The sequence below is a fragment of the Myotis daubentonii genome, chromosome 1 (genome assembly GCF_963259705.1).
Source record: "Myotis daubentonii chromosome 1, mMyoDau2.1, whole genome shotgun sequence".
In the NCBI taxonomy this organism is placed as follows: Eukaryota; Metazoa; Chordata; class Mammalia; order Chiroptera; family Vespertilionidae; genus Myotis; species Myotis daubentonii.
This window is the reverse complement of record NC_081840.1, coordinates 152,226,083-152,253,235: the sequence shown is the minus strand read 5'-3', so window position 1 is coordinate 152,253,235 and position 27,153 is coordinate 152,226,083. Positions and strand designations below refer to the sequence as shown.

The window sequence follows — 27,153 nt, the reverse complement described above, 5'->3', positions numbered from 1 at the left end:
ACCTGGGACCTTTCAGTCCGCAGGCCGACGCTCTATCCATTGAGCCAAACCAGTTTCGGCATAAATCTGAATTCTTAAATCTCTGGTCCTCTGAAAAAAAAAGGGGGTGGGGGGGGGAGGAATAAAAGGCACTGAGCCTTTAAATTTCCTGAATCCAATTCAGCTTATGGGAACTGCAAGAATGAATGTCAACCTCTGCTATCAGAGCAGCAATCAGCAGTCAAAACATACAGGGCTGGGACTGGGTGGTATGAAAATACTAACCCGTAAAGGCTAAAACTGACCAAAATTAACTGACCTACTGGCCAAGACTTGCCCTAAAAGAGGTTAGGCATCAGAGAGACTCCAGAGTTCTAAGTTAGTTACATCGGACAAGTTCTGCTGGTGCCACTATAATTTAGAACAAAGGAATTCCTGGTGCTTCCTACTCGACCATCTTCCCTATCACTGGAGGATGAGTCTCTATCTCTTATTTTAAAAAAGATATTTAAAGTATATTTTTATTGATTTCAAAGAGAACAGGGAGAGGGAGAGATAGAAACAATAATGAGAACCATTGACTAGCCACTTCCTGCACACCCCCTACTGGGGATCGAGCCTACAACCCTGGCATGTGCCCTTGACCAGAATCAAACCTGGGACCCTTCAGTCCACAGGCAGACACTCTATACTAAGCAAAACTGAAAACAGATCCCTCCCCAGGAGGTGCTTTTGTGGTAGTATTGGGGTGTTTATGTTTTAATTAAAATGTGATTTTCAGTCAAGAACTACTGTAACAGGACATGCCTACATTTATTTGCACTTTACTCCACAAAAAAATATTTTGCTTAAAAAAAAAACAACCATGAACAAAATAATCAAAACTAAAAGAAGTTTATTTTGGATAAAATAATGAAGACAGACTACAATGGTACATTGTACAAAAAGACTAGAAAATAATTTAGTGCTGGCATCTGATAAACCCTCAACCTGTATCTGCTAAGCAGGACTGGCAGCCTTCTGCCCACTGCCACAAGTGGAGAGGTTTCCTTAGCAAGGAAGGACTATTTATATGCAGGGAACCAAACCAAAGTTCCATCTTGCTGAAGAGAATAAGACTTTTCTTCATCAAAAACAATAGTCACACCAATAAATCTTCCCAGTTCTGCAAATCTGATGCAATCAAAAGTCCATTAAAAGCAGAAACCAGTCTACTCAAAGTATTCGCAATATTAGGCAGTGATAAAAATTTCTCACACCTGTACTGTTAAGGGTTAACCATAATTTTGAGGAAAACAGGTGCTTTAGTTATTTCATTGTTATTTCCAGTTTACAGATCATGACTCCAATTCTGTGAGACCATACCGTATCAAACCAGAAACAAACAACAGTCCCGCCAAACTGCTCCGCTGAGAAGGACACTATCTCCTGTCCTTTTTACCAGCTTTCCTCTTCCCAGAGAGTAAGTGCTTGGGCTTCATATCAAACACATGCCTGTCTGCCTCCCCTTTCTTCCCCAAGCGATTCATCTTCTTCTGAGCATTCTTCATCATAGTCTTGGCTTTCTTCACCATCTAAAGAGGAGAAAACATAAAACACATGAGGTGCTTACTGAAGACCAAACACCCATGTGCATTTTCATGACCCGTTAATAGTCTGTCTTTACAATGTAGGTGTGCTCAGTACTGGAAAACCCAGGTAAGCCTCACTCAATGCTATTTTGAACCCACCGCAGTACCTGCAGGAACTCAACCAACACTTGCATGTGAAGGCAGGAGGAAAATTACAGCCAGACAAGTTTTGTGCCTACAAGGAGCAAATATATTTAGCGTGGAAGATTAGAGTGTATCTAGTCTAACTCCCTCTTGGACAAAGAAACTCAGATTAGGACCCATGAAATTGTACTATTCACACTTGACAAACAAGTGGCAAGACTGATATTAAAATCAGATTTCTAGATGGAGATGGCATGGTGGAATGGAAACCTCAGGTTTCCATGAAGTTGACTGCTTGCCCATTTATACAGACTTTCTACTTTACCTGAGTTTTCAAAATGCCGAAACTAACAATTCTGGGGTGTATTTAATAAAATCAAGTTTCATCAAGAGACAATGTACATCCAAAGTGTATTTCCCAAAAGACTGACCAAAAAGCTCGGTTGGTTCCCAGCATGACTCACTGTGGGTGAGGCCCCAGGCCTCTAGGGGCTCAGCAGGGGCCATTTCCTAGAACACCCTTAAACGGCTGGGGCATAGGCTCAGACCACCTGGTGCCCCATGACATCATACTTCTGTTCACGAGAGAATGGTGTTCTGTGGGCAACCCATTTTTTTAAAAAAATATATATTTTTATTGATTTTAGAGAGGAAAGGAGAAGGAGAGAGAGAAACGTCAATGATGAGAGAGAATCATTGATAGGCTGCCTCCTGCATGCCCCCCACTGGGGATCAAGCCTGCAACCCGGGCATGTGCCCTTTTCTGCTCCAAAGGACAGCTGAGGGACAGGGAGGGTTTACCCTGAACGTTCAGGTAGCCAAAAGCAGAGGCCATCGTGTTATTAATTGCACATGACAGAGACTAACCTTGACATCCCGAAGACCAGACACATCACGTGGAGTTCGAGAGCAACTGCGACTCCGGGCAAGAGATGTGGGCGGGACAGAGTCTTCCCGCTTCCTTTTCCTAGTGACACTCCGAGACCTTCTGGCTTGGGCTGCATAATGAGCCTGAAAAGCACAAAGAACACACTTCAGGATCCTAGCCTGGCTTTCAGGCTTAGTGACAAACATGAAATCACTCCAAGGGGAGAGGGCACTCAGGAGCTTTTACCAAAGCCATTACCAAATAAGCTAAAAAGAGGTCTTTAAAATACACAAAGTTAATTTCACATTAATTATTTGTCAAATATTCTTTTTCATTTAACACTGGATGGTTACAAAGCTAATTTTACTCCATTAAAAAAATTAGAGTTGCCCACCCAGCAATGTTTTCCCTTAACCCTACCAGACCGCTGTACCGATTTTTCGGTAATTTCCGAATCTGCTGCGATACCGCTGTACCTAATTTTTGGTACTTTGCCTAGACCTATTTTCTACAATGTCTCCAAGTTCCATCTTATTCTAACCACTTGTTTGCATGTAACTAACATTTTTCTGTATCATGTTGGTTTTTTCTCTTTAATGCTCAGGAGCCCAGGTATAGGGGACAGTTAGGTTCAGGGCCTCAGGTCTGGTAGGGTTAACCTAGATCCGTGGTGGGTAAACCGCGGCTCGGGAGCCACATGTGGTTCTTTGGCCCCTTCAGTGTGGCTCTTCCACAAAATACTACATGCGGGCGTGTACATACAGTGCGATTGAAACTTTGTGGCCCATGCGCAGAAGCCAGTATTTTGTGGAAGACCTGGTATTTTGTGGAAGAGCCACACTGAAGGGGCCAAAGAGCCACATGTGGCTCACGAGCCACGGTTTGCCGAGCCGCAGTTTGCCGACCACTGACCTAGATCATTAGCTCAACATCACAATTTGAATCTTAGATATAAGAGTTTTAACTTCTTTATTCCTCCATTTTGGGTTAAGCCTGTCAACACTGTGATGAACATCAGAAAGCTCGGCCTTGGGGTTCAGCAAAGCCATGCAGATGGCCACCGACAGGTTGTTTTTTAGCCCCCCACTTATCTGGATCGAAGGATAACTCAGCTCCCTCTAAAGGCAGGCAAGCAGTAAGTCCAACACTTAATAAGCCCCCAAAAGTCAGAAGCTACATCTGCATATTAGACTACAGCTCCATGTGAGCAGGGTGTTCTCACTTATTGCTGATGAAAATCCAAATCAGTCGAACCCTTTTGGAAAGGAACTTCAACAAACACTACCCTTTGATTTCATTATTCCACTTCTGGGAATGTGTTTTGAGAAAATAATCTCGAATACGGAAAAGTTCTTTTATACAAAGATGTATATATGCCGGGATAACTCACTAAGGAATAAACATTGGAATTCTAACAGGTACCTGAAATGCCCTCTAGTTGTTAAGATTTCAGAACACAGCTTTGGATGATTTGCAGCCTAAGTTTCCCTCTCATTGATAGACTCAATAGTACCTCATGGTTATTTGATAACTGAAGCTCATCAAAGCACCAGGTAAAGACTTTAGAAAACAAAATTAAAGTTCCAGTAAAAAAACTGTGTAGGACCGACAACCTTGTTTTGTTCTAACATTTCCAATTTATATATATATTTTTCACTGACACAAATCTTTTTATTGTGCATTTTTTACACACCAGCTTACATTCTTTAAGGCAACAGCAAATGCATTTTTAAACTGCAAGCAATCAAAAAGACTTAAAAATGAAAAGTCTATTACTCTAAAAGAAAGTGCCTGTTGCACAATGAAATATAGATGCAGCATGTGGGTATAAACAGATTTCAAAGAAAGAAACAGAGAGATTAAAGCTCTCTGCATAAACACTGAATAAAAAGACATGCACCACATGGTAGCCTAGTTCATTTTTGTGCACTGTAATCACAAGTAATTGTTTTCTTTCTAGTTTTAGGAACTTTCCAAATTTTTTTAATGAATACACAAATATAAGAAAACATTAATAAAAGAAAAAAAGTTAAATAAAAAGCCTCTAGGGTGGCTGCGCACACCTGACATTAACTAAACTGGACACCAGAATGACATCCAGGGAAACCTCCCACCCACAAGGATGAGTTCTAATTGAGGAGGATGGCATGGGCAAGTCTTCTTCCTAAATTCTTCTCAAATGGGAACAGCAAGAACTGACTGTTGCAACACCATCCTGTACCAACAGGATGAGCCAAATGCCCAACCTGTTCCCCAAAAGGGAATAGACAATATAGTGTGACTAACACTATCTGTCCTCAACCAACCACTTCCAACCAAACTGCCAGGCTAGTGAAGCTTCTCAACAGAAAATCTGCAGGTTCTAATTTCTTTTCAAAGTAGTAAGAAATTTTATTGTCAAAACAAGAGATACAAGCTTAACAGAAGAAACAAGTAAGTTAATTGTTCTCATCCTTTCAGACTCCAGGGCCTCTCTGTAAAAGGCTCAGCCCAGCTCCCTATGTAGACACGACCCCTCCAAAGCAAGAACAGCAGAGATCTGAGACAGTATTCAGGACAAGGATCAGACATGTCCATGGTGAGGAGATCTAATTTCTTTTCTTTTTTAAAAATATATTTTATTGATTTTTTACAGAGAAGAAGGGAGAGGGCTAGAGAGTTAGAAACATCGATGAGAGAGAACATCGATTAGCTGTCTTTTGCACACCCCCTACTGGGGATGTGCCGACAACCAAGGTACATGCCCTTGACTAGAATTGAGCCCGGGACCCTTCAGTCCCCAGGCCGACGCTCTATCCACTGAGCCAAACTGATCAGGGCCTAATTTCTTTTCTAGTGAACTCTGTGACCCTATAGGTTTCTGAGTCCCTGGTTTTAGAGTACAAAGCTGTAACCAACTATGAAGTATCTGAGACCATCTCGGCACACTCACGTTGTCATTATCATCCATGTCAACACCAAGACTGCGCATCTCATTCTCCAAGACTTTCCGCTGAACCTGAAAAGAGGGGAAAGTATATTTCTTTTAAGCAAAACCAGTTTGATGAAATGTTAAAAAAAAAAAAATTCAGGAGAAAACGTGGCTTTTGTAACGATCTGTGATACACCTCTTTTACAAATTATGTATCTTTTACTTGGGCTCATGCTGATGTTTGTAGACAGCTCATTAAATCCCATGAAAACTAACATTTCCTGGGCACTTGCCATGTGTAGAACAGTGTACACTTTATCCCTGGATTCTGCACAATTCTGCAGGGGATTCCTGTGTGCATATGAGGTCATTAAGGCAGGTCATGTGACACACCCCCAGCTAGTGTCCCTGCAGCACCACTGGTAGATACAGTGATGTCTGCGTCTGCCAAGAACCACTCACTTGCTATAACATGAAAACAGTGTCAAGCACAGGAATACCCATGAGGTGTGTGCACTGTTGTCATTTCCTTCCTGTCCCACTAAACTTTAACTGCCCTGCACATCTTCTTCTTTCTTTGGGGAGCTGCCTCCACCTTTTCGATCATGCCCTGCAGTTTGGGGGTGACCAGAGGATCTAACCTCACCTGCCACCCTGACGAGAACAGTAGAGAAAGATGCCTACAGAGATAGAGCTGAGAGTTGGAAAGAACCCCAACCTTACTGATCCACTCGAGCTTGAACTAATAGGTCACAGGAGCCAGTAAATCGCCCTGAGATTTATGTTAGATTGGGTTAGGTTTCTGTAAATTGCAAAAGAGTCCTGACTAAATTATGATCTTATGAACTTTGAAAATCACCAAGAAAGGCATAATAATCAGAAATAAAAAATCAAGATTCAACTAACCTTGAAAGTCAATACATACCAACAACAAAAAAAAAGCATGTTATTACTACACACAGGTGAGAATGTTTTATCTAGCAATGAATATACGAGAATCCAGTATGGAAAGAAATGGGTCACACCTCCTTGAGGGGACACAAAACTTGCCTTCTTAGCAGTTCGTGGCATTCTGGGTCCCTGTGTGTCCTTCTCTTTGGATTGCAGAATTTTCAACTTTCTTTTTTCTCTGATTTCTTTTGCCAGCTGTCGGATTTCCACCATTTCTTCATCTTCACTTTCTGATTCACTGTCATACTCTCCAGCAGCTGTTCTTAGCTCTTCTTCTTTTTCTAATTCTTCCAATTTCTTTAAAAAGGGTCATAAACACAATCAACATTGAAAAAATTAAGTGTAGGAACCTTTCCATGGGAACTAGGTTTCCTCTAAGCCATTCAGTGTGCAATGGATGCCAGGGTTGTCTCATGTGGGCCTCATACACATGTCAGAGCTGACCTACTAGCAAAGATTACGGGGGGAAAATGAAGACTACACAAATGCTGAGCTGACAACATATTAATTGCTCGGTGCCAGATCTTCTTCTCCTTTAAAAACAATGAGTGTACACAGCAAGGTTAAAAATGTGCAGACAGACAGCACCTCCCTCAATCCCCTCTCTCTCAGCAGGCACATGGAAGAACCTCCGTTCTTGAAGAACTTAAATCATTAGTCTGCACTGATCTTTTACTATTGTATCCATTTATCCATCTTAATGCCATCTCCAAACACAACCTCACAGGCTGTACTGTTAAAATTTTTAAATGCATGTAAGTATATCATAACCAAATAAGTAAACTCACAGGAATCCAGCAGTCAAATGTGCCTACATCACTATTTATGGACAGTGTGGGGGCAGAGACTAGAATGGCATGGCCAGACTATTCACAGGCCACCCAGAATCCACACTGAGGACACTGTGCAATGAGAGATGAAGGCAAGAGGCACAATGGAAGAGTTTAGAGGAGAGCAACATGGCTTCTCGTGTGTGTAAGTGTGGACAACATAATGTGAAGGGAAGAGCTGAGAAAACAGACTAGTTAAAGCCAAGGCAGCAAGGATGAACATCAGACAACAGACAACAGGACTATTTAGAAACGGAAAAAACAGAAAGTGTGAAGGGGGCTTATGTTAGGGTTCAATCCCTTGATATCTGAAGACTGAAAGTATAAATTAAGGGCACCATTATTTAAGGGAACTGAGGAGAAGAAAGTGGGGAAATGTAGATGGCAAATATTGATAAAGCTTTATTTTTCAAAAAGCCTGACAAAAGAAGGCTAGCAACTAAAGGAGGACGCAGGACTTTTGCTTTTTAAAGATGACAGAAATTTGCAGGCACTCATGTGCTAAGAAAAAGCAAACAGGGAGGGGAATGAAACAGGAGGCAGATACTGGTGATGGAGCAAACTCTGGAGAAGACACGGAACCAGGTCTGAGAACCAGGGGTGCTGCACCCAAAAGCACCCGCCAACGAGAAGCACCTGGGCACTCACACCCACGGCGGCTCTTCATTCTTCACAAAGACAGGCTACCTGCTATGAGGGGCCGAGGGAAGTAGAGCAGGAGCCGAGAAGCGAAAGGCCTCAGCGGGAAGAGGATGACTGGCCCTGCAAATGGGCAGAGCGCGGGAGTCTCCAGGACCCGGTAGGAGCAAGCTGTGGGTGACTGGGGACACGGAGGCTCGTGGGTGCAGAAGGAATGATGGCAGCAGAGGCAGGTGAGCCCACAGTTGTGCTTGAGTCATAGACCATTACACCATGAGACCAGCTAAAAGTTGTGTTTGTATCTTCTTGTAGTTGTATTAAAAAGGAATAAAAACCATGTAATTTAACAAGTGACACAAACCTGCATGATGTCAGGATCAATGTAATCAGCTACATTATGGCCTTCCCAGATCTCAGGTATCTTATCATACTTTTCAGATGAATTCATTATGTCCCAATACTCTAAAGTAAAAAATAAATAAATAAATTACATTTACAGTAGTTTTTAATATCTTCAGCTACCATGTGCCCAAAGTAAGCTATAACTTACGCAAGCCATTCCCCTATCTAAAGATAACAGTGTCTGTATTAGACACTATGTAAGCAAAGCCACCTGCTCATTAAAGATTCACCCCCAAACATTTCCCAAGGTCTATCAGTACCTCAGGATGAAATGACCATAAAGGAAAACAAAAATAAAACAAGTATGATATACTCAAAGGAAAAAGGCATGAATAACAGATAACTGACAATATCAACATGGCTCCACATTTACTTGCTATGAAAGTTACAAAAATAATCTCTCATCCTTAAATGACAGAAAACTACCAGAAAGGAAGAAATCTCAGAGCCCTGCCAGCATGCAACCTTTCATTTTTAAGAAATTAACGAAATGTTGGAAGATTTGTGCTCATTAAAGCTCTTTCACACTTTCCTGAAACACTTCACATGAAACTGGCATTTTAAAATAACTAGTACATGCAGGCCCTTACTTTGAAGATCCAAAATATAATCATCTCCCAGTTCCAGTTCAATATCTCGTTCCTGCAATTTTAAAAAACACACAATTATGATCAGTTCTATTTGACCCTTCAGGTCCAGAATAGCTGAGCCCCTCCTCCTCGTTCCTGTGAAATAACCTCCTCTCCAGCCTAAGGACTAATCCTTTCCACACCTGGCACTCAGCTCCTACATCCAGTAGGACAGCTGTTGTGCCACATACACGAGGGTGGGAACCTGTGCAGGGTTTCACAGCCATGTTCTCACAGAGTGTCATGGTGCTATTGGCCTGTTCATGCTCTAAGTCTCCATCCCTCATTGGAAAGCCTTTCTGCCCACCCTCACAAGTAAACCCAGTAAGGTCGACAGTGACCTACCCTCTTCCTTTGAGCCTCCCCAATCTCCATTCTCTTCCGGCGTGCCACCACTCCTTCTGGGATGAAAGGAGGTCTCTCCTAAAAAGATATTATGGGAAATATTTATGTCAACACCTTGCTGAATGGGAAAGAAACACACAAATGAAATGAAAATCTAAGAGTAAATTCTCCATCTGCAAAAATATATAAAACTACACCCAGGCCAATTAAAAACCAACAGATGAATCATGGGGAGAGGGGAGGGTGCAGGGCCGGTTTGGGCATGTTAGCCAGGAGGACTGAGAGCCGATTCTAAAGTTTATTTAGAAAAAATAAACATTGCCAAAACCGGTTTGGCTCAGTGGATAGAGCGTCGGCCTGCGGACTGAAAGGTCCCAGGTTCGGTTCCGGTCAAGGGCATGTACCTTGGTTGCGGGCATATCCCCAGTAGGAGATGTGCAGGAGGCAGCTGATCGATGTTTCTCTCTCATCGATGTTTCTGACTATCTATCTCTCTCCCTTCCTCTCTGTAAAAAATCAATAAAATATATTTTAAAAAAAAGGAAAAAAAAAAATAAAAAATAAACATTAAGGTTACCAAGAACAATTATAAACAAAGGAAGCAACATGAGAAATAAAGCACATCATGAACAAAAGGAATTTAGATATAAACATGAGATAAATGACTAGCCAGCTGAAAAGTAGAGCTGGATAACTACCTCCACCTGCTTCCTAACAAAATAAATTCAAAACTAAGTGAAGACTTTTATTCAAACCAGGTAAAATTAAAAATAAATTAAACCATCAAAGTATAAGAACTATTTTTGGAATGGGTGGTGGGCATTGATATGCAAGACACCAAACCAAGCAACCACAGAGAAAATATTAATATACGCTAATAGCATAAATATGTGTACTTTCTCTGAGATTAAAAAGGAAATCCTCCAGCCTACAGGTGTGGCTCAGTCACTGAGCATTAAACCATGAACCAGGTCAGGGTTCAGTTCCTGGCCAGGGCATATGCTTGGGGTTGTGGGCTCAATTCCCAGTAGGGGGCATGCAGGAGGCAGTCAGTCAATTATTTTTTCATCATTGATGTTTCTTTCTCTCCCTCTCCCTTCCTCTCTGAAATCAATAAAAATATATATATTTTTAAAAATCCTCCAATGACAAAAAAAAAAAAACCCAAAAATGTTTTATAGTACAAAACCCTTTTAAAGTATATAACTGTCTAACCACGAAGCTATACACCTGAAACTAATACCACATAATACTAAATGTTAACTGTAATTTAAAAAATTAAAAAATATATACCAGTCTAATTACCTTAATATAAAAATTACAAATCAATGAGTAAAATATAAATGACCTAAAGAACAAGCAGCCCATCAAAAATGCTGCTCACCTGCACTAATCATTAAAGAAATATATCATAATGGAACCATCTCTTAAAAACTGTATACAAGATTATATATATTTCAGGTGTACACCATCATAATTTGATACTTGTATACATGACATAGTCACATCACTGTTCACCCAGTTGGCAGCTATCTTTAACCAGTTGTAATCCACTAGACAAGTGGTCGGCAAACCACGGCTCACGAGCCACGTGCAGCTCTTTGGCCCCTTGAGTGTGGCTCTTCCACAAAATACCACGTCCAATTGAAACTTCGTGGCCCATGCGCAAAAGTCAGGTTTTGGCCTGGGCGAGTCTATTTTGAAGAAGTGGCGTTAGAAGAAGTGGGGGGTGTCGGTCGGTAGGTGGGGCGACGGGAGACGCAGCACGGGGTAGGCGTGCGATTCATGCACGAGTTGAGTGAGCCAGTCAGTCAGCAGTCTCACTGTGCAGTGGTTAGTGCTAGTCGCGTCCGCAAATCACGTGTGGGTGACAAAAGATAGACAAAACAAGTATACAAGACGAGTGTGGATGGGAGAGTTGGAAGGGGTTGACCTCAGCGAACGTACCTCAATCAGACTGAGGACGTTTTTAGCAAAGGCCAGCTTAGGAGTACCCGATTTAAGTTAATAACAATGTACCTACCTATATAGCTTAAGTTTAAAAAATTTGGCTCTCAAAAGAAATTTCAATCGTTGTACTGTTGATATTTGGTTCTGTTGACTAATGAGTTTGCCAACCACTGCACTAGACTAACAGATGTCAACACCAAAGGTGCAAGGAACCATCAGCACAATATATACACATAAGGCATTTTGTAGGACAATATTTTCAATGCCACACCTTAAAATCTCTACAGATAGATTTGAAAATTAAAAAACAACAACACTGCGTGTAAAGATGTGCACTTGAGCGCTGCCTACTAGCAATTAAATGAAAACTTAAAGAACACAAAATTTGTGTTTAAAATTTTTTTTTAAAAAATATGCTTTTATACCAAAAATATTTCTGGAAAGATAAACAAGACAGAGTTAACATTAATAGGCCTGGTGGAATGAGAAGCAGGTTTTAATTTGGCACCTCACACTCACTTTTTGCCTTTTTAAAAATATGTGGCAGGATTTAGCCTGAGTGAGAACTCAAGCCCGCTCATGACATCCATTTATGCACGTATGTGCAACTGCATCTGTGGCCCCTGGACGAAGCACGTGGCATATCCGCTGTGTCAGTAACACCATAATTCCATCTCTAAGTGTCTCTGGAAGAGCAACCTTACCTTATCATCTCTTTTGTTTGGCATAGCCAAATGCAATCTGTTCAGCACCTCATTGACTTTATTTCCTTTCATTTTGGTTTCAACTCGATGAGCCAAGAGCCTGTCACAAGCCTAAGAAAGTGTGAAAACAAGGCACGAAAGTCACAAAGCATCCTGCAGCAGCCTCCAGGGAGGAACCAGCAACCAGAGGCTATGTATGTTTTGACACCATAATCACACCATGTCACTTCCAAGGTGTTCTGCTCGGTAGTGACATCTAGTGGCTAAGTCCCCAGAACCACATCAAGGTCCAGTACCTCCCCTGGGGTAGACCCTACACTCCAGGATGGAGGCTGCCTCTTTCTCCCTTTCCAGCCCAGGCCCAATCTGAGGCAGAACCCGGAGGCAGCACCACCACACAGCTGGCCCAAGTAACCCCACAGCCCTTTCTGGGCCCTTCTTCCACTACCAGTGACTCCGCGCTAACCAGACAGCTCCCTAACTTGATCCACATCCCACCTCAGGACTCTAACTAGAGCAACTGAGCCTGAATAAAATCAACAGTATTAGAGTTGCCCTTTTTATTTCAGGTAAAAATAACAAAATAAGAATGTTAGAATCATGTGAAATCTAACAAGAAGTGCTTCCTGAAGCTGGTCCCACTTTTACTATTTTTTCCTTCTACTTCTGAACAGGTTCCATGGAAGTACTTTTCCATCCAGCTCCCATGGAAATATTGGCAGGTTGAGAGAAACAGCAGCAGTGGACAAAGTTAAAACTCCCCGAGCCGGGAGTGAAAGCATCGCCCAAAGCCCCCCTTTCAGTGGGGTGGGTGGGACCAGGGCTTCAGCCAGGCGCCTGCACTCATGCCTCCTGCCTAAGCCACAAGCACTCACCTGGAAAGAAAACTCCTTCCTCACGACTGACTTTTCTCAAACAAGCGAGACAGTAAAGTGCTCGGCCCCTGCCTACGAGGAAGCACTGACCTCTGTTTTCACTTTGATAACCCCTTCCTCCGTCAGGGTGCTGGTCTCTATCACAGGAAATCCTTCAGCCTGCAAATCTGTAAATATTTTCTGGGAATATAAAGGAAAAATGAGAGACATGTTATTTCCAAGTCCCCATGAACAAATCTTACTGTTCCTCAAGTGGGTGTTATAAATGCTGCTTAGCACAACATCTGTGGTTTGTTCTAACTCTTTTGAAGGACATCTCCCCCAAAACAGTTATTTATTTTTCCCTCTGTTATTCTGTAATTAAGAACATACAAATTACTAGGAGGATCAAACCAGACTACAGCAAGCACACCAGAGGCTTTCTAGAATATTCTGTGAGATCTTACCTTCCAAAAACAAACTTGGCAAGATCAAGATACAGATTTTTTTAGAATGTTTTCAAAGCTTTTAAAAAGAAATCCTCACCAGAGAATATGTTGATTATTCTAGAGAGCGAGGAAGAGAGAGATAAGATATAAACAGCCCTAGCCGGTGTGGCTCAGTGGATAGAGCATTGGTCTACGTACTGAAGGGTCCCAGGTTCGACTGCGGTCAAGGGCACATGCTTGGGTTATGGGCTCAGTCCCCGGCGGGCAGAAGGCAGCCAATCAATGATTCCCTCTCATCATTGATGTTTCTATCTCTCTCTTCCTCTCTGAAATATATATATATATATATGATAAAGATAAACATCGACTAGTTGTCTCCCATACACACCTAGATATATATATGCCCTGACTGGGTATCTAACCTGCAACCTTTTTTGGTGTACGATGCTCCAACCAAACGAGCCACCCAACTGAGGCTCAAGGCTTTTTTTATTTTTATTTTTAAATATATTTTATTGATTTTTTTTTTACAGAGAGGAAGGGAGAGGGATAGAGAGTTAGAAACATCGATCAGCTGTCTCCTGCACACCCCCTACTGGGGATGTGCCTGCAACCAAGGTACATGCCCTTGACCGGAATTGAACCTGGGACCTTTCAGTCCGCAGGCCGACGCTCCATCCACTGAGCCAAACCAGTTAGGGCTCAAAGCTATTTTTAGTAAAAATATTTAACCTCCACAGCCTAAGAGAATTCCTTAGAAAACAACAATGTTTATGCATCTAGCTCCTTATAAACCACTAAGACTCTTAAGTGAAAGGACCTCATTTGTGTGCCCTTTCCCCATACACAACTTCATTCAGACAGTCGACCAATCCAGCAATAGTTAGCTTCGTGTGAATAAGACCTGCTTCCCTACTGCAAAGAGCAGTGTCCTGAGGAATACCAGGGTCAGAGAGCCAGCCTCACTACTGACTAGCGTGTGACCCGAGTAAGACACTCTGCCTCTGCCTAAGTATGTGGAGACAGCGTCCATCACACAGTGACCTACCCTGCTGCTGCTGAGTCAGAGCACCGATGAATACAGGCTACAAGAGAGTGTTATCCAGACAGTTACCATCGCAATAGTGCCCGCTGTCACCTACTTCTCGATTTCACTAAATCTTCCCAACCATATCACTCGTATAAAACCAATGGTGTCACTGTTGGTGACCTCACTCGTCAGGGCTGCTAGGTTGTGAGGCTTAACTCAAGCATGTGTAACATCAGAGCCTGAGCATCCCAACCTTCTCCACCCTCCAGTGCTTTTAGACAGAAAAACTGAGATTATACAACAGGTATGTGGGCCTTTTTAAAAAATAAGTGGATTATCTGGTGGCGTGTTTATATATTCAGCAATTTAAAGACTATATCACAGTTCCACAAGGAAACCAGCATGGCTATTTGAAAAACTCTAATTCTCACCAAGCATGAAATGTCCACATGACACCAGGGGCACTGGGAAGAGAGCAGCATGCCCCTTCCTCGAGACCCACTCAATGGAGCACGCTCCAGGGCATGTGGCCAGGTACAGTCATCATTCTACTGCAGTAGCTCCCAAACCTCAAGTGCGCACCCATCACCAGGGGGCTGTTCAAGCCCACGCCTGCTAGGTGCCCCCCACCCATTTCTGACTTCAGAGGCCTTGCATTCAGAACATATTACCACTGGAAAGTGACGTTGGCTAATGGTCACGGGCACAACCTGAGAACCATTGTATTAGTGCAAAGCTTCTCACAGCGCCTGTCCTGAAAGATGCTACTGAAGAGGGCTGCAGGGTTCAGTTTGACAAACCAAGGCTCACATGCTGTCTCTTGGAAAACTTCAGCAGACACTACAGATTCCGGTCCTACAGTGTCAGATGCTCATTTTCCTTCATTCACTCAGTTTCCAAACTCACTTCATCACAGACTCCATGCAGCAGACACATAGGCAACTCTATGAAACCCCCGCTACCTAGAAACTCACTCTGCGAAGTGCTGCTCCTGTGCACCTGCTGCCGAGGCCTGAGCTACAGTCCCTTTAAGGCGCTGGTGTACAACAGTCCCTTCCTATGTAAGCAAATCTGCCAGAGGTTAAATGTACCGATCGGTTGCACACATGGATGCTTCCACAGCCTCTAACAGAGCAGGAAATTTCAGGTTTAGTTACCACTAAGAGGTTTTTATAATGTCATGTTGACCGAACTACCAAGGATACTATCTCAACTGTAAAACCAAAAGCCAGACCAGCATTGCTATAATTCTTTCTAAACTCTGGCAATCTGAGATGAGATTTAGAATTGTTAAGAAATATTGAGAACATAAAGTTGTCTTACCTGGTCCTCTTCTGGAAGCTCAGCTATTCTCTTCACATCACATTTGTTTGCTACAACTATAAGAGGCTACAATGAGAAGAGAAATAACAAGATGATCACCACCTTCATACTGCAGGTCATCAATGTGGTACTGGTCATACCACCTTGTTTATTTGCTCTTTATTTAAAAACATAACCAGATGCACCTTGGTAGTTTATATTCTCTGGTTGTCATTTAGTCTCAAAATAAACATTGGGAGCATATGCTTAGCAACAGTTTATTGAATCCATAACATTTACAGGATTCTCAAATGGGTATAATATACAATCTGTCATAACAATTATAAATGATGCAAGATAGAATACATTTTTAATACTGGTATAATGGCAATAGCAGCTTTACAAATATTTATCTATAGGATTTCTGTAACATTTTAAATAAACCGTCATTCCACAAGAACGATTAAATCATTTAGAACTTATATAGTACACAATGGTTTAATAGCAGCAACATAATGAGTGCCTCATAAAATATTTTGTACAAATGCTCAACTACTTTATTTTTAGTAATCATTTCCTTTATTCACACATAAGTGTAGCTAACATGTTAAAAAAAACCTTTTACTGGAAGCACATGTTTCTTAACTATTACATGTTGAATAAATGTGGATCTCATGAAAACAAAACAGTACCCCCAACACTATTTGGCACCTCAAAGCACTATTTATCTGTGGAAATACAAGCATTTTTGGAAAAATGCTAAAGTATCTTTTAAGCCTAAGGTAACCAGGGGGTATTTCAAGGATATCAGCTATGTAGCTGCTTCCTCTCAGGCTAAAAAGTAGTGAAGACGTAAACCCCTGGGTTCCTATCCATGCTCCAACCAAACGAGCCACCCAGCTGGGGCTCAAAGCTATTTTTAGTAAAAATATTTAACCTCCACAGCCTAAGAGAATTCCTTAGAAAACAACACAAAAATGTTGTGTTGCTCTCCTGATTTCTGGAACTGCAGTGGAGGTTACAGCATTTCAGCTAATCCTGCACCTCCAGTCACACTCACCAAATGAGAGTGCCCCTTCCTCCATGATACTTAGAACATTAGCGATGGGGATCCTTGACAAAGCTATAATAGTGTCCACTGTTAAGTAGATGTGTCTGACAAACTGGGGGCTACAAGAAATACCTGGCAACTTTGTAGGAGAATGACTGATAAGGTCACCAAATAAAAATAAAGAATGCCTAGTTAAATTTGAATTTCAGGTAAACAATGAAATTTGTTGTTGGTCCTCACCTGAGGATATTTTTCCCACTGATTTTTAGAGAGAGGGAGGGAGAGAGGGAGGGAGGGAGGGAGGGATTGGGGAGAGAAACATGGATGTGAGAGACACATCAATGGGTTGCCTCCAGTACACACCCTGACTGGGGCCAGAGATCAAACCTGCAACCCAGATACGTGCCCATGACCAGAAACTGAACCCGTCACCTTTCGGTACATGGGCCAACGGTCTAATCACTGACTCACACTGGCCAGGACTGAGTTTTTTAGTTTTATTTTTTACTATACATGTCACATGCAGTATTTGGGACGTAATTATACTGAAAAATTTGTTACTTATCTGAAATTCAAATTTGATTGGTATCATGTATTTATATTTACTAAATCTGGCAACCCTGGATTGGCAGGAAAGAACAAAAATCAAGTTAGGTGTGCATTTACTGTTACTGAATCAGGCTAGAGGACAGAGTATCAGGTGTCATAGTGAATCCTTTATGGACCTCAAAGAATACTTAGCAGGGCACTGTGGAAAATACAAGGTTCAGGTTGAAGTCTTCATGAAATTTACATTTAGCTGTATGAATGTGGACAACTGACATCAAAATAATGAATATGTCAGACTTTAGTAAGCCTGATATAACTACCTACCTAAGATGCTAGAAATGATACATTCTAATTTTTTAAATCACATTGGACCCTTTGCTTCCAAACCTTTTGAAAAATAGGTTTAGATGGAGGATGTCCTTACCTTTTAACTGTATATGATGAACATAAATCAAATCTAGAGGGTTTTTTATTGATCAAGTTTGTAGCACTTAATGAATGCATTAGCTTTACAGGCTGAAATACTTTTCATTACTCGAGAATACCCAAGATGAATGGGAACTAGGTTACTGTCTTAAGCTCATAAGTGCACCTACAGAGTACACATTAGAGTGATCTAGTTAAATGTGAACAACCTCTCCAACCTAAATTGGGTCATTCCAAGATAAACATCACTTTGGAGATTGTATTTTCTGTTGTGTTCTCTTATTGATCATGCAAACTAGAAAATATCCAAATACCCACCTACCTTGTTGACAAAGAGGGGTCTGATGTTCTGGAAGAGCTCCAGCTGCGCCTGCAGCCCGTGCCCACACTGCTCAGACAAGTCCATCACATACAGCACCGCAGCACGCAGATGGGCCAGGGCCGTGATGGCCTGCATTTCAATTGTGTTCCGATCCTCCAAAGGGTGGTCCAAAATCCCCGGGGTATCTACAACCTAACAGTCAAACTTGTCACTCCAAAGCACACTGCTCACAAACTTGCTGTCCAGCACATCCCAGAGGTCACTGACAGGACTAGTTAATAAAACGTAGGTCTCCCAGCTGAGCATGATAAAATAAAGCAGTAAGGGGAAGCGGGGGATGGAGGCACCTCCACAGCTCATTCAGGAACTAGCAATGACCTTGAGAGAATGCCTCTCTGCTATTAGTGACATCATGAAACAGAACTGGAATAACTGGCTAACATGCCCATGTGCGAGGAACTACTTCATCATTGATATTGATAAAGTCAAACTCAACTGTGGAAATACACGGCGTCATGCTTTTAAATTAGTAAATGCCATTTCTAACAACAGGGTCAGAAACAGTGACAAGACTTTCCTCAGCAGCACCGCTGCTAACATAATGCAGAAGCCTCCTGGTAGAGAAATGGGAACTGCTCTTAAGCAACCCCAAAGCTCAGAGTTTTCTTCATGAGGGCACTCCTGGCAACCCTAAGAGTCTACTTCCACCTCCTCATTCTCCCCACTCTAAAAAGTGCACTAAATAGTAAGACACTTTGATCCCCTGTGCTGTAGGGATCAAAGTCATTCCATTAACAAACCACCAGGACATCTGTTCCGTTTAAAGATAAGAGCTCTTACCTGCCAGCGCAGATACTTATAATCCATGTGTCCAACAAACAGAGACTTGGTGGTAAATGCGTAAGGCTGGACATCCACATCTGCTCTTGTCACCTGAAACCAATCACAGTGCTCTACACTTTATTTCCTCTCACACAGTGTAAAAGTACCCCAGGTATGTTATCAAGACTGTTACAGTAGGAGGAAAAAAGCTCAAGTGAGACTTCCATGGTTAACTGCTGAGGACAAGAGCTACTGTGCTTCAACAGGTAACGGTCTCCACTTCCTCATCACCGCCCATAGCAGAGAGGAGAGCCCGAATCAAGGATAAGGGAGGCGAGGCAGGCCCAGTCGGAGGAGGACACCCACCAGTTTTTCCTTGCCTGCCCCAGCCCCTGCCATGCCCAGAACAACTTTCTTTAACGAAAAAAACACTCTACATCTGTGAAGTCCATTTGGGGCCTGCTAGCCACACACTGTCCATGAACTCCTGAAATGTAGTCAAGCGCAACTGAGAAACTAAAATTTTTTTTACTAATTAAAAAAATATATTTTAATTGATCTGAGGGGGCGGGGGGGGGGGGAGAAGAGAAACATCTATCGGCTGCCTCCAGCACTCACCCCAACTGGGGAGAGAACCCTCAACCCGGTATGCGCCATAATCGGGAATCAAACCTGCCACCTTTTATTGTACAAGACAACGTTCCAATCGAGCCAAACTGGTCAAGGCTATTGTTTAATTTTAATTATTTAAGTGGTTCTGTCTTTGCCCCACAAACTGGCCTTCGAGTGTTGGAGACATAGCTAGGACACTGAAGAGAAACGGCTTGTCACTATGTTAGCACAACTAGTGGACAAAATCCATAAATCTTAAAGGCAAAGGTATTCTTGGAAACAAACAGCCACATGGATGTATATGAATGTAACAATTGTTTATTGGTATATGAGCTGTTTATGAAATGACATTTTAATAGTTGTTGCTGCTCTGCTCAGGTCCCTCAAAGTCAGGTAAATTACCCTGAAGCACCAAGTTACTTACATAAATAGTGCCCTTGAGCCTCAAATAATAAACTCACTCAAGTAAGAATGACTCAGTATTCCCCATTACATGGACCAAATAGTTTATGTGAAAGCTGACATGGCAACTAAGGGGACAGTACCCGAGAAATACTTTCAGAGAGTGAAGTCCCATTCAGCAAGTGCAGCCTGCCACAGTGAACAGCAGACCCACTGGCACCACTATTCGCAGAACATGCCAAGACAACATGTCCTGTGAGAGGCTCTTGTATGTTAACAAAAATGTACTGTAACATCTCAAATCTCTTAAAAATTTATAAGAAGCACACAAGAATCAAAAAATTGTTTCTGTAACAGCAATATATATATCTAGGATCAGATAAACTCAATCCTCCCTTCGAGGACACAATGTTTTGAACCCAGGGCAGTACCAACTCAAGGACTAATTAGCCGTCCTCCATCCCATACAGTCAGAACATGGCAGACCCTTGGCCTCAGGACCTCAGTATTCTGAGTTATTATCAGAGACAAACCAACCTTATTGATGAAGCTGGACTTGCCGACATTCGGGTACCCACATAGAAGCAGGGTCCTCGTGTTCGGATCAATAGTTGGCAGACGAGACAGGTGCTGACGCACTGTGAGAAGTTCAAATTAAATGTGCTTAATTTCACAAGAAAAATTAAGAAACTCAGTTTAAGATCTGTTTCACTTACACTCCAATATTGTGATATATTAACATCATTCCAACATTTATAATGTGATGAAGAAAAAACAAATGAGCCCTAGCCAGTTTGGCTCAGTGGAGTGTCAGCCGGCGGACTGAGGGGCCTGGGTTTGATTCCGGTCAAGGGTATGTACCTAGGTTGCAGGCTTGATCCCAGGCCCTAGTCAGGGCTCGTATACTAGGCAACCAATTAATGTGTCTCTCCCATATCAATGTTTCTCTCTCTCCTCCCCCTTTCCACTCTCTCTAAAAACCAATGGAAAAATATCCTCAGGTGGAGATTAACAAAAAAACAAAATACAAACGAATGAAAAAAGGACCATCTATCTGCTCCAAGAATCCCATTCCTAGGCTGTACCAGCTTGGTACTCCTATCTAACAGGTTCAAGGTGAGGCCAAAAGCCGTCTAAGTGTCCAGGTGACTCTTAACTGAAAAATATTTGGAAAAGCGCTTTTGAAGTGAGTGTGCGATCCATCATTTCTGGCTAGACAGAGGGCTGCTTCCAGGTAATGGCTACCACACAGGGGCCTGGTCTGCAGTGCTCATAGCACCAGTGACACCACTAGGCTACCTTGAAGGTTAAAGCAGCCCAAGTACTGCAATCTTATCGCAAATTATTTGCTAGATGCTGGGAGAGGGGGAACAAAACCACCTGAAAATTATATGAACGTAACAAAGGAAAGAACTGTTTTAATAAAAACCATACCATGTTAATTCAGATGTTGTCCTAGTACATGAAACTATCAGGTAACAAAACAAGTAGCAGTTTGATGCTATCATGTTACAAAGAAAAGCATTTAAAAAAAATACGTAAAACTAGGAATCAGGGGACACTTTCCCCCTCCCCACCTGGAAGTCTGTGCTGTAAGATTCTTTCCCCTCCCCCTGTGGGAGTCTGTACTTGTTCTTTAATAAATCTCCACCTTTGCTATACCAACAAACAAACACACACACACAAACTAGGAATCATTTTATTTTCCTACACAGTTTTGGTATTTTCCGTGATTTATAATGTATATGTCTAATCTACTAAATATGAAACATAAGTTTTCTTAAGAGTACTATTAACTTGTAAGTATTGTAAGTGCTAGTTACTTTTTCAATAACTGGCCTGTCAGAATTTCTTATAGGATAGACTAGGAAAAATAATTTGGCCCTGTCATCTCTAAAATAAAATAAACATTTCAAAGATAAGTTTTTGACAAGGACCAAGTACCTTAATAGAATGCACTCAAGGCCATTTTTGCTTATGTATGACAAATACCTTGTTCCAAATACTCCAAACTCTGTTTCTGTCTTTTGATAATAGTGCACATTCGCCCCAGGGCGGCACGCTTCAGCTGCTTGCAACGGTAGAGGGAGTCTCCATATTTCATAAGCCGCACATAATCTTTGGCAACACTTAAATAAATAAAAAGCACGTAAGTTATTTTCACTTTTGACAATTTAAAAGATAATATATTAGGAAAATACCTTACTTGTCCACTAAATTCTTGGCAATATTTATTTGTCCCAGAGCCAACTTGTAATGATCTTTATCATAGAGAATGTTCATCAAATCAGCATAAAATGGATGGATATCCTGTAACAAAAAAAGCAAAGCAGTTTGGCCCAAGTTTCTCATCCCTATTGTACATAATACTTGAAGAATAATTTCCTAGGGAAATACATCGCACCTTTCCCTCTCTTCCCACACCCGTAGCATCTCTCCCCAGATCTCTCTCCTGGCTAACGTCTGTCTGGTTCTCTGAGACAGCGGGAGTTACAGGGAAGTAAGCCTGGCAGTCACCTCTGCCCACCCACAGACCATCATCCCCACTCCTGTAGAACTGTTCTCCGATCCAACCAAGGCCTGGTCCATCCATGCACTGGACCCTGCCCCTTACAATTCAAGAACTGAGCTCCAGATAGTATTCCCTCTCCACCTGGCCATTCCCATCAGCCTGTAAACCTATTATTTCTCCCCCAAAATTTTAAGTTTTAAAACTCCCTTGTCCCCCCCACCCCCATCCTTCCTTTCCTCTGCTCCCCTTCTTGGCAAATGTCAAGAAGAAGGGTACCAAGTCTTTTCTTTCTCCCCATTCCCACAACCCAAACTAGTCAGGACTGTCTCTACCAGGCCGTCTAAACAGCTCATCACCACCAGTGACATCCGGTCCTCCCTTTTTCTCACCAGATCCTTTCCCACACTTCCTGATGCGTTTATTCACCTGGTCTCTAGGGTCTTCTCTTTCACTGGCTACTTCTCCAACCCCCTTGCTGGCTCGAGCTCCAATGCTAACCACTCACACTCCCCAAAGCACTCTTCCCACACTCATTTCCTAGGTGACCGTCCATAGGTTCTCACACATCTACATTTTTACAAGTCATATCTTCCCATCTCCAGGCCAGACTACTCACAAGCTTCAGACTGCTCGGCATTTCTGCTTGAACACCTCACCCACATCTCACAATTAACATGTACAAACTGTTCTCCACCTCCTCAAACCAGTGTCCCTCCCCGTCTCGGTGAAGGGCAACACCATTGTGGGCTATGGCCCACACCTACTCCATGAGCAAATCCATTAGCTCTTCCTTCGAAGGATACCCTGAAGCCAAACACTTCTCAACTCCTTCACCACCATGTCCTTTAAGTCACTGCGCTGACCTGAGTGGCCTCCTACCTGTAAAGGCCAGTCATCCTCTAAGAGCGAAGCCAGAACATGGCCAGTCGCAGGCTCAGCTCCAAAGGCTTTCCTCCTCAACAGAATTCAAGCCCCACACAAGTCTCCTCGCCCCACCCATTACCTCTGACCCACGTCCCAGTGCTCTCCTCCATCTCCTGGGTCCACCTGTTCTGGGAAGACACCACACTCTGAACCTCAGGGCCTTGGCGCTTGCTTTCCCCAGGGAGCCAGCTTACCACCTCACTTCCTTCAGGTCTCTTACAACCTCCCTACTCTCCGTATTTATTTGACACACCATGTATTTTCACATTTACTGTCTTTCCCCACACGAGATGACGTTAGGGACCTCTTTTATTACGGCTGTATTCCTAGTGTCTAGACAGTGATGGCGAACCTTTTGAGCTCAGCGTGTCAGCATTTTGAAAAACCCTAACTTAACTCTGGTGCCGTGTCACATATGGAAATTTTTTGATATTTGCAACCATAGTAAAACAAAGATTTATATTTTTGATATTTATTTTATATATTTAAATGCCATTTAACAAAGAAAAATCAACCAAAAAAATGAGTTCGCATGTCACCTCTGACATGCGTGTCATAGGTTTGCCATCATTGGTCTAGAACAATACCCGAGACCCAGCAATCATTCGATGAATGGTAATTTACTCTGACCCTCTACCCTGAAACTGTTCTCAGATAACTAACTCTAGCTTTAAACACACACACAAATACAATGTTCATAAATTTGAACCTCTAATGTATAAAAAATGATGCCATAGAAGATAAAACTTACAAAGAACCACAGAAATCTGGTACTAATTAGACCAAAGTATTTTGTTCGTTCAAACCAGATATTTCCTAATATCAAATTAGTTTAGAATAATCTCATCCTGTTTGTTTTTCAATTTTGAGAGCACTTTTTTAAAGCTGGGGACAGTAAAACAGGAAATACTTAGGGCAGGAGAGAGCCTAGGAGAGGCTTCTTGGGCTCACTGAGAAATCAGAGAAAAGGGGGCCTTGGAGACAGGTTCAGGGGGTGAGCATGGGACAAGCTGCCACTGCCCACTGCTCCCCTGGCTGCAAGTCTTGTGGGGTTCCTTAGAGGTTAGGCTGCACACCTGAGAGGGTAGAAGGGGAAGCCTCTCTTTCCCAAAAAATACTTATTCAAAAGCATCTATTGAAAGACATGTAAGTGTCACTCCTCTAGCAGAAACCTTTAAATTTTATTTTAAACATTTCTGTATTTTTAAAAACAAACCATCATCTTCTGTTTTTGTTAATCCTCAACAAAGGATAGGGTGATTTTTAGAGTAGAAGGGAGGAGTAGAGACAGAGAGAAACACTGATGTGAGAAAGACACAGAAATTGGTTGCCTCCCGCATGCGCCCTGACTGGGGCCTGGGATGGGGCCTGCAACCAAGGTACATGCCCTTGACAGGAATCGAACCCGTGACTCTTCAGTCTGCAGGCCAATGCTCTTATCACTGAGCCAAACTGACTAGGACCATCAATATCTTTTTATTTCATTTTTTATATCATTATCTTTTTAAATATAAAGACTATTTTAGGACAGTGGCAAGTTTACACTCTCACATCCTTCACCATCTCACATAACCTCGCTACCATGTGATCCTACACGAGGACTTCATAAGCAGTGCTGCTCCACCTCTCTACAACTAAACAAACATGCAAACTGCACTATGCAGAAGAGTGAAGAGTTCAACTTTTGTGACTGAATGGAAAATCACAGTTTCCCCCGAGCAATTTCTTACCACTAGTGAAAAAAAGCAGTCAGAGCTGAACTGGCCATCACCGGCTGATGAACCAACAGGATCACAAACAGTGGTAGACCTCAGGGCACGGACCCAACTTGAGGCCAGGAAAAAGAGCCTTGGAAACAGGCAGGAGAGGAAACCAGACCAGGTGGCGAGCTGCGAGAACTTCCAGATCCAGTCACAGCTTTCAGAGACCCTGGGTTGGACCCTGTGAGCCTCGAAGTTACAAAACCTGGAAATAGCGCTGGGCCCTCTTAGACAGGGTTTGGTTGGCAGAAAGTAAAATTATTAAGAAATTTAAAAACAAAAACAAATAACAAACCATGTTCTGTTCCCAACTTTGCCACTAACTCACTGAGTAAACTTAGACAACTCCATTATTTTCTGCTTCCTTCGTAATCTGTGAGGTGAGTAGACCAAACTGGTTAAAACCCATTACCCAACAGCTAACATTTACATAAGCATCTGTGGACTCTAGAGTCACTTACATCCAATTTGGGGAAGTCCATTAAAATCTGTGACAGTCTGTCATGGTAATTCTGTTGAGTAAATTTGACTTTTCTCATGTAAAAATGTCTAATGCGATGAATTTGGTAATGTTTATGAATGACCGTTGGAGTCTTCCGTTGCGTCTTCGATAATGTCAGGTCAATAAAGTCCTGCAGTTAAGTAAAATAAGAAAGAGTTATGCCAAATGTACCTACTTTTCATCCACTTTATTGAAACCTTCCTGAAAGACTAATATCTAGCAATAGTACTTTTTTTTTTTAAAACGACACCTTTTCTAACTAAATCTTTTATATACAACCTTGTTCATCTTTATAGTTTCTGGCCTTTAAAAAACACTTAGCAAATGGCTGCTGAAATAAATCTTTCTTTTAATTCCCAAACACCTAAAAACCTTTGAAAACGTAAGTAGACAACTCAAGCGTAAATCAGGAAAACGAAACACTCCACAGTACTAAAAAAAAGATAAAAACAATCCTACAACGTTAAAAGCACATAAAACAATGAGTAAAACGAAAACCCACTGGTGATAACTTCCTAGGACTTGTTAAGGAGACAAGGACATGAAAGGTTTTTGCGCGAGTTCCCCAGCTGGCAGGTGCCTGCAGCACCAGCTGGCGTACAGATGTCGGATTGCAGGTCGCTACTCCCTCCTGCGTCTGCCGCCTTTGTGAACCCTCGAGGGGCCAGTTCCAAAGCTACCGCTTCATAAAGCTTTCCGCCTCGCCCCTCCTCCTGGTGGAGGACCCTAACGTCTGAGGAAGGACCCCCCTCACCTCTGGGGGGGGCGGGGGGGAAAGACCCTAATGTCGGAGAGTTCTATCGCAAACCAGCGAGCTGGACAAGACGCCTAATGGGCCAATTAGTGAGGAGTCATCTTTATTGCGCGCAGGTTCAGAGCAGATCACCTCTGTCAAATTCTGAACAAACACAGGAGGGAATATTTCCTTTTTATCTCCTTCTAGTTCTTTTAAGTTATGTCTGTAGACAGCGTGTAACCTTGAGTACATGTCGATCTACACAGGCGCCTGGCATCAGTATCAGCGTATCAGTTAGATGGCTAGCTCGCAAGGTCAGACAATTGAGTTTATCTTTCCTATTCAGGCAAAAAACAAAGTTATTTTACAGCCTAAAAATAACAGAGTTGACCTACGGAATAAGAGAGGAGGAACAACAGAGTAGTTCAAACAGGAGTTTTTCCAAAGGAGAGACCACTCTGCGTCATGAGGACCGACCCCAACCTCTGGGGAGGAGCCCTCCTCTCTGGAGAGGACCCTGACGGCTGAGGAAGGACCCCCTCACCTCTGGGGGTGGGGGGACCCTAATGTCTGAGGAAAGACCCCAACTCCTGGGGAAGGGCCTCTCGCCTCCGTAGAGGACTCAGACGTCCGAAGAGAAACCCTGCTCTCTGGGAAAAGACTCCAATCACTGAGGAAGGAATCCTAGTCTCTGTAGAGGACTCGAAGGTCTGAGAAAGGAACCCACCCTTTGCGGGGGGGGCCTAGCCCGGGGGACCCCTAATTTAGAGGATGTGGCCTGGGTAGCGGGCCGGCAGGGGAGCTTTGCAGGAAAAAGGCGAGAGCGGAAGGTCCCCGGACGCTCACCTTGGCGGACGGCACCACCGTGATCTTCTTGAAGTTGTAGTGCGCCATGTCTGCGGGTCGGCCACGAGGGAAGCAGGCCGACACACGGGACTCCGGCGGAGGAAGGGGGCGGGACTTCCGTGGGTGACAGA

The 27,153-nt window shown here is 42.7% G+C and overlaps 1 protein-coding gene across 1 annotated transcript; it reads right to left on the bottom strand.

The window, feature by feature from the left end:
- Positions 1 to 857: 857 nt before the first annotated feature.
- On the bottom strand, positions 858 to 27,153 carry GTPBP4 (GTP binding protein 4). The gene is made up of 17 exons (XM_059662937.1): positions 27,023 to 27,153; positions 25,400 to 25,570; positions 21,949 to 22,052; positions 21,735 to 21,871; positions 20,280 to 20,380; positions 18,747 to 18,839; positions 17,907 to 18,098; positions 15,580 to 15,645; positions 12,889 to 12,978; positions 11,924 to 12,034; positions 9,270 to 9,347; positions 8,886 to 8,937; positions 8,255 to 8,355; positions 6,524 to 6,721; positions 5,495 to 5,560; positions 2,562 to 2,705; positions 858 to 1,553 (listed from the first exon to the last, which is right to left on the bottom strand). The coding sequence occupies exons 1-17, from the start codon at positions 27,068 to 27,070 to the stop codon at positions 1,401 to 1,403; spliced, it is 1,905 nt and encodes a 634-aa protein (XP_059518920.1). The 5' UTR covers positions 27,071 to 27,153; the 3' UTR covers positions 858 to 1,400.

Bases quoted from the DNA above. Each gene is read 5' to 3' on its own strand.
- GTPBP4 (XM_059662937.1), bottom strand. From the start codon at position 27,070: ATGGCGCACTACAACTTCAAGAAGATCACGGTGGTGCCGTCCGCCAAG. The intron at 18,840-20,279 runs GTTGGTTTGTCT...GATTGGTTTCAG, and splicing joins AGTCCAGCTTCATCAATAAG to GTGACAAGAGCAGATGTGGA. The intron at 12,035-12,888 runs GTCAGTGCTTCC...ACACTTTCTTAG, and splicing joins TTATCAAAGTGAAAACAGAG to GCTTGTGACAGGCTCTTGGC.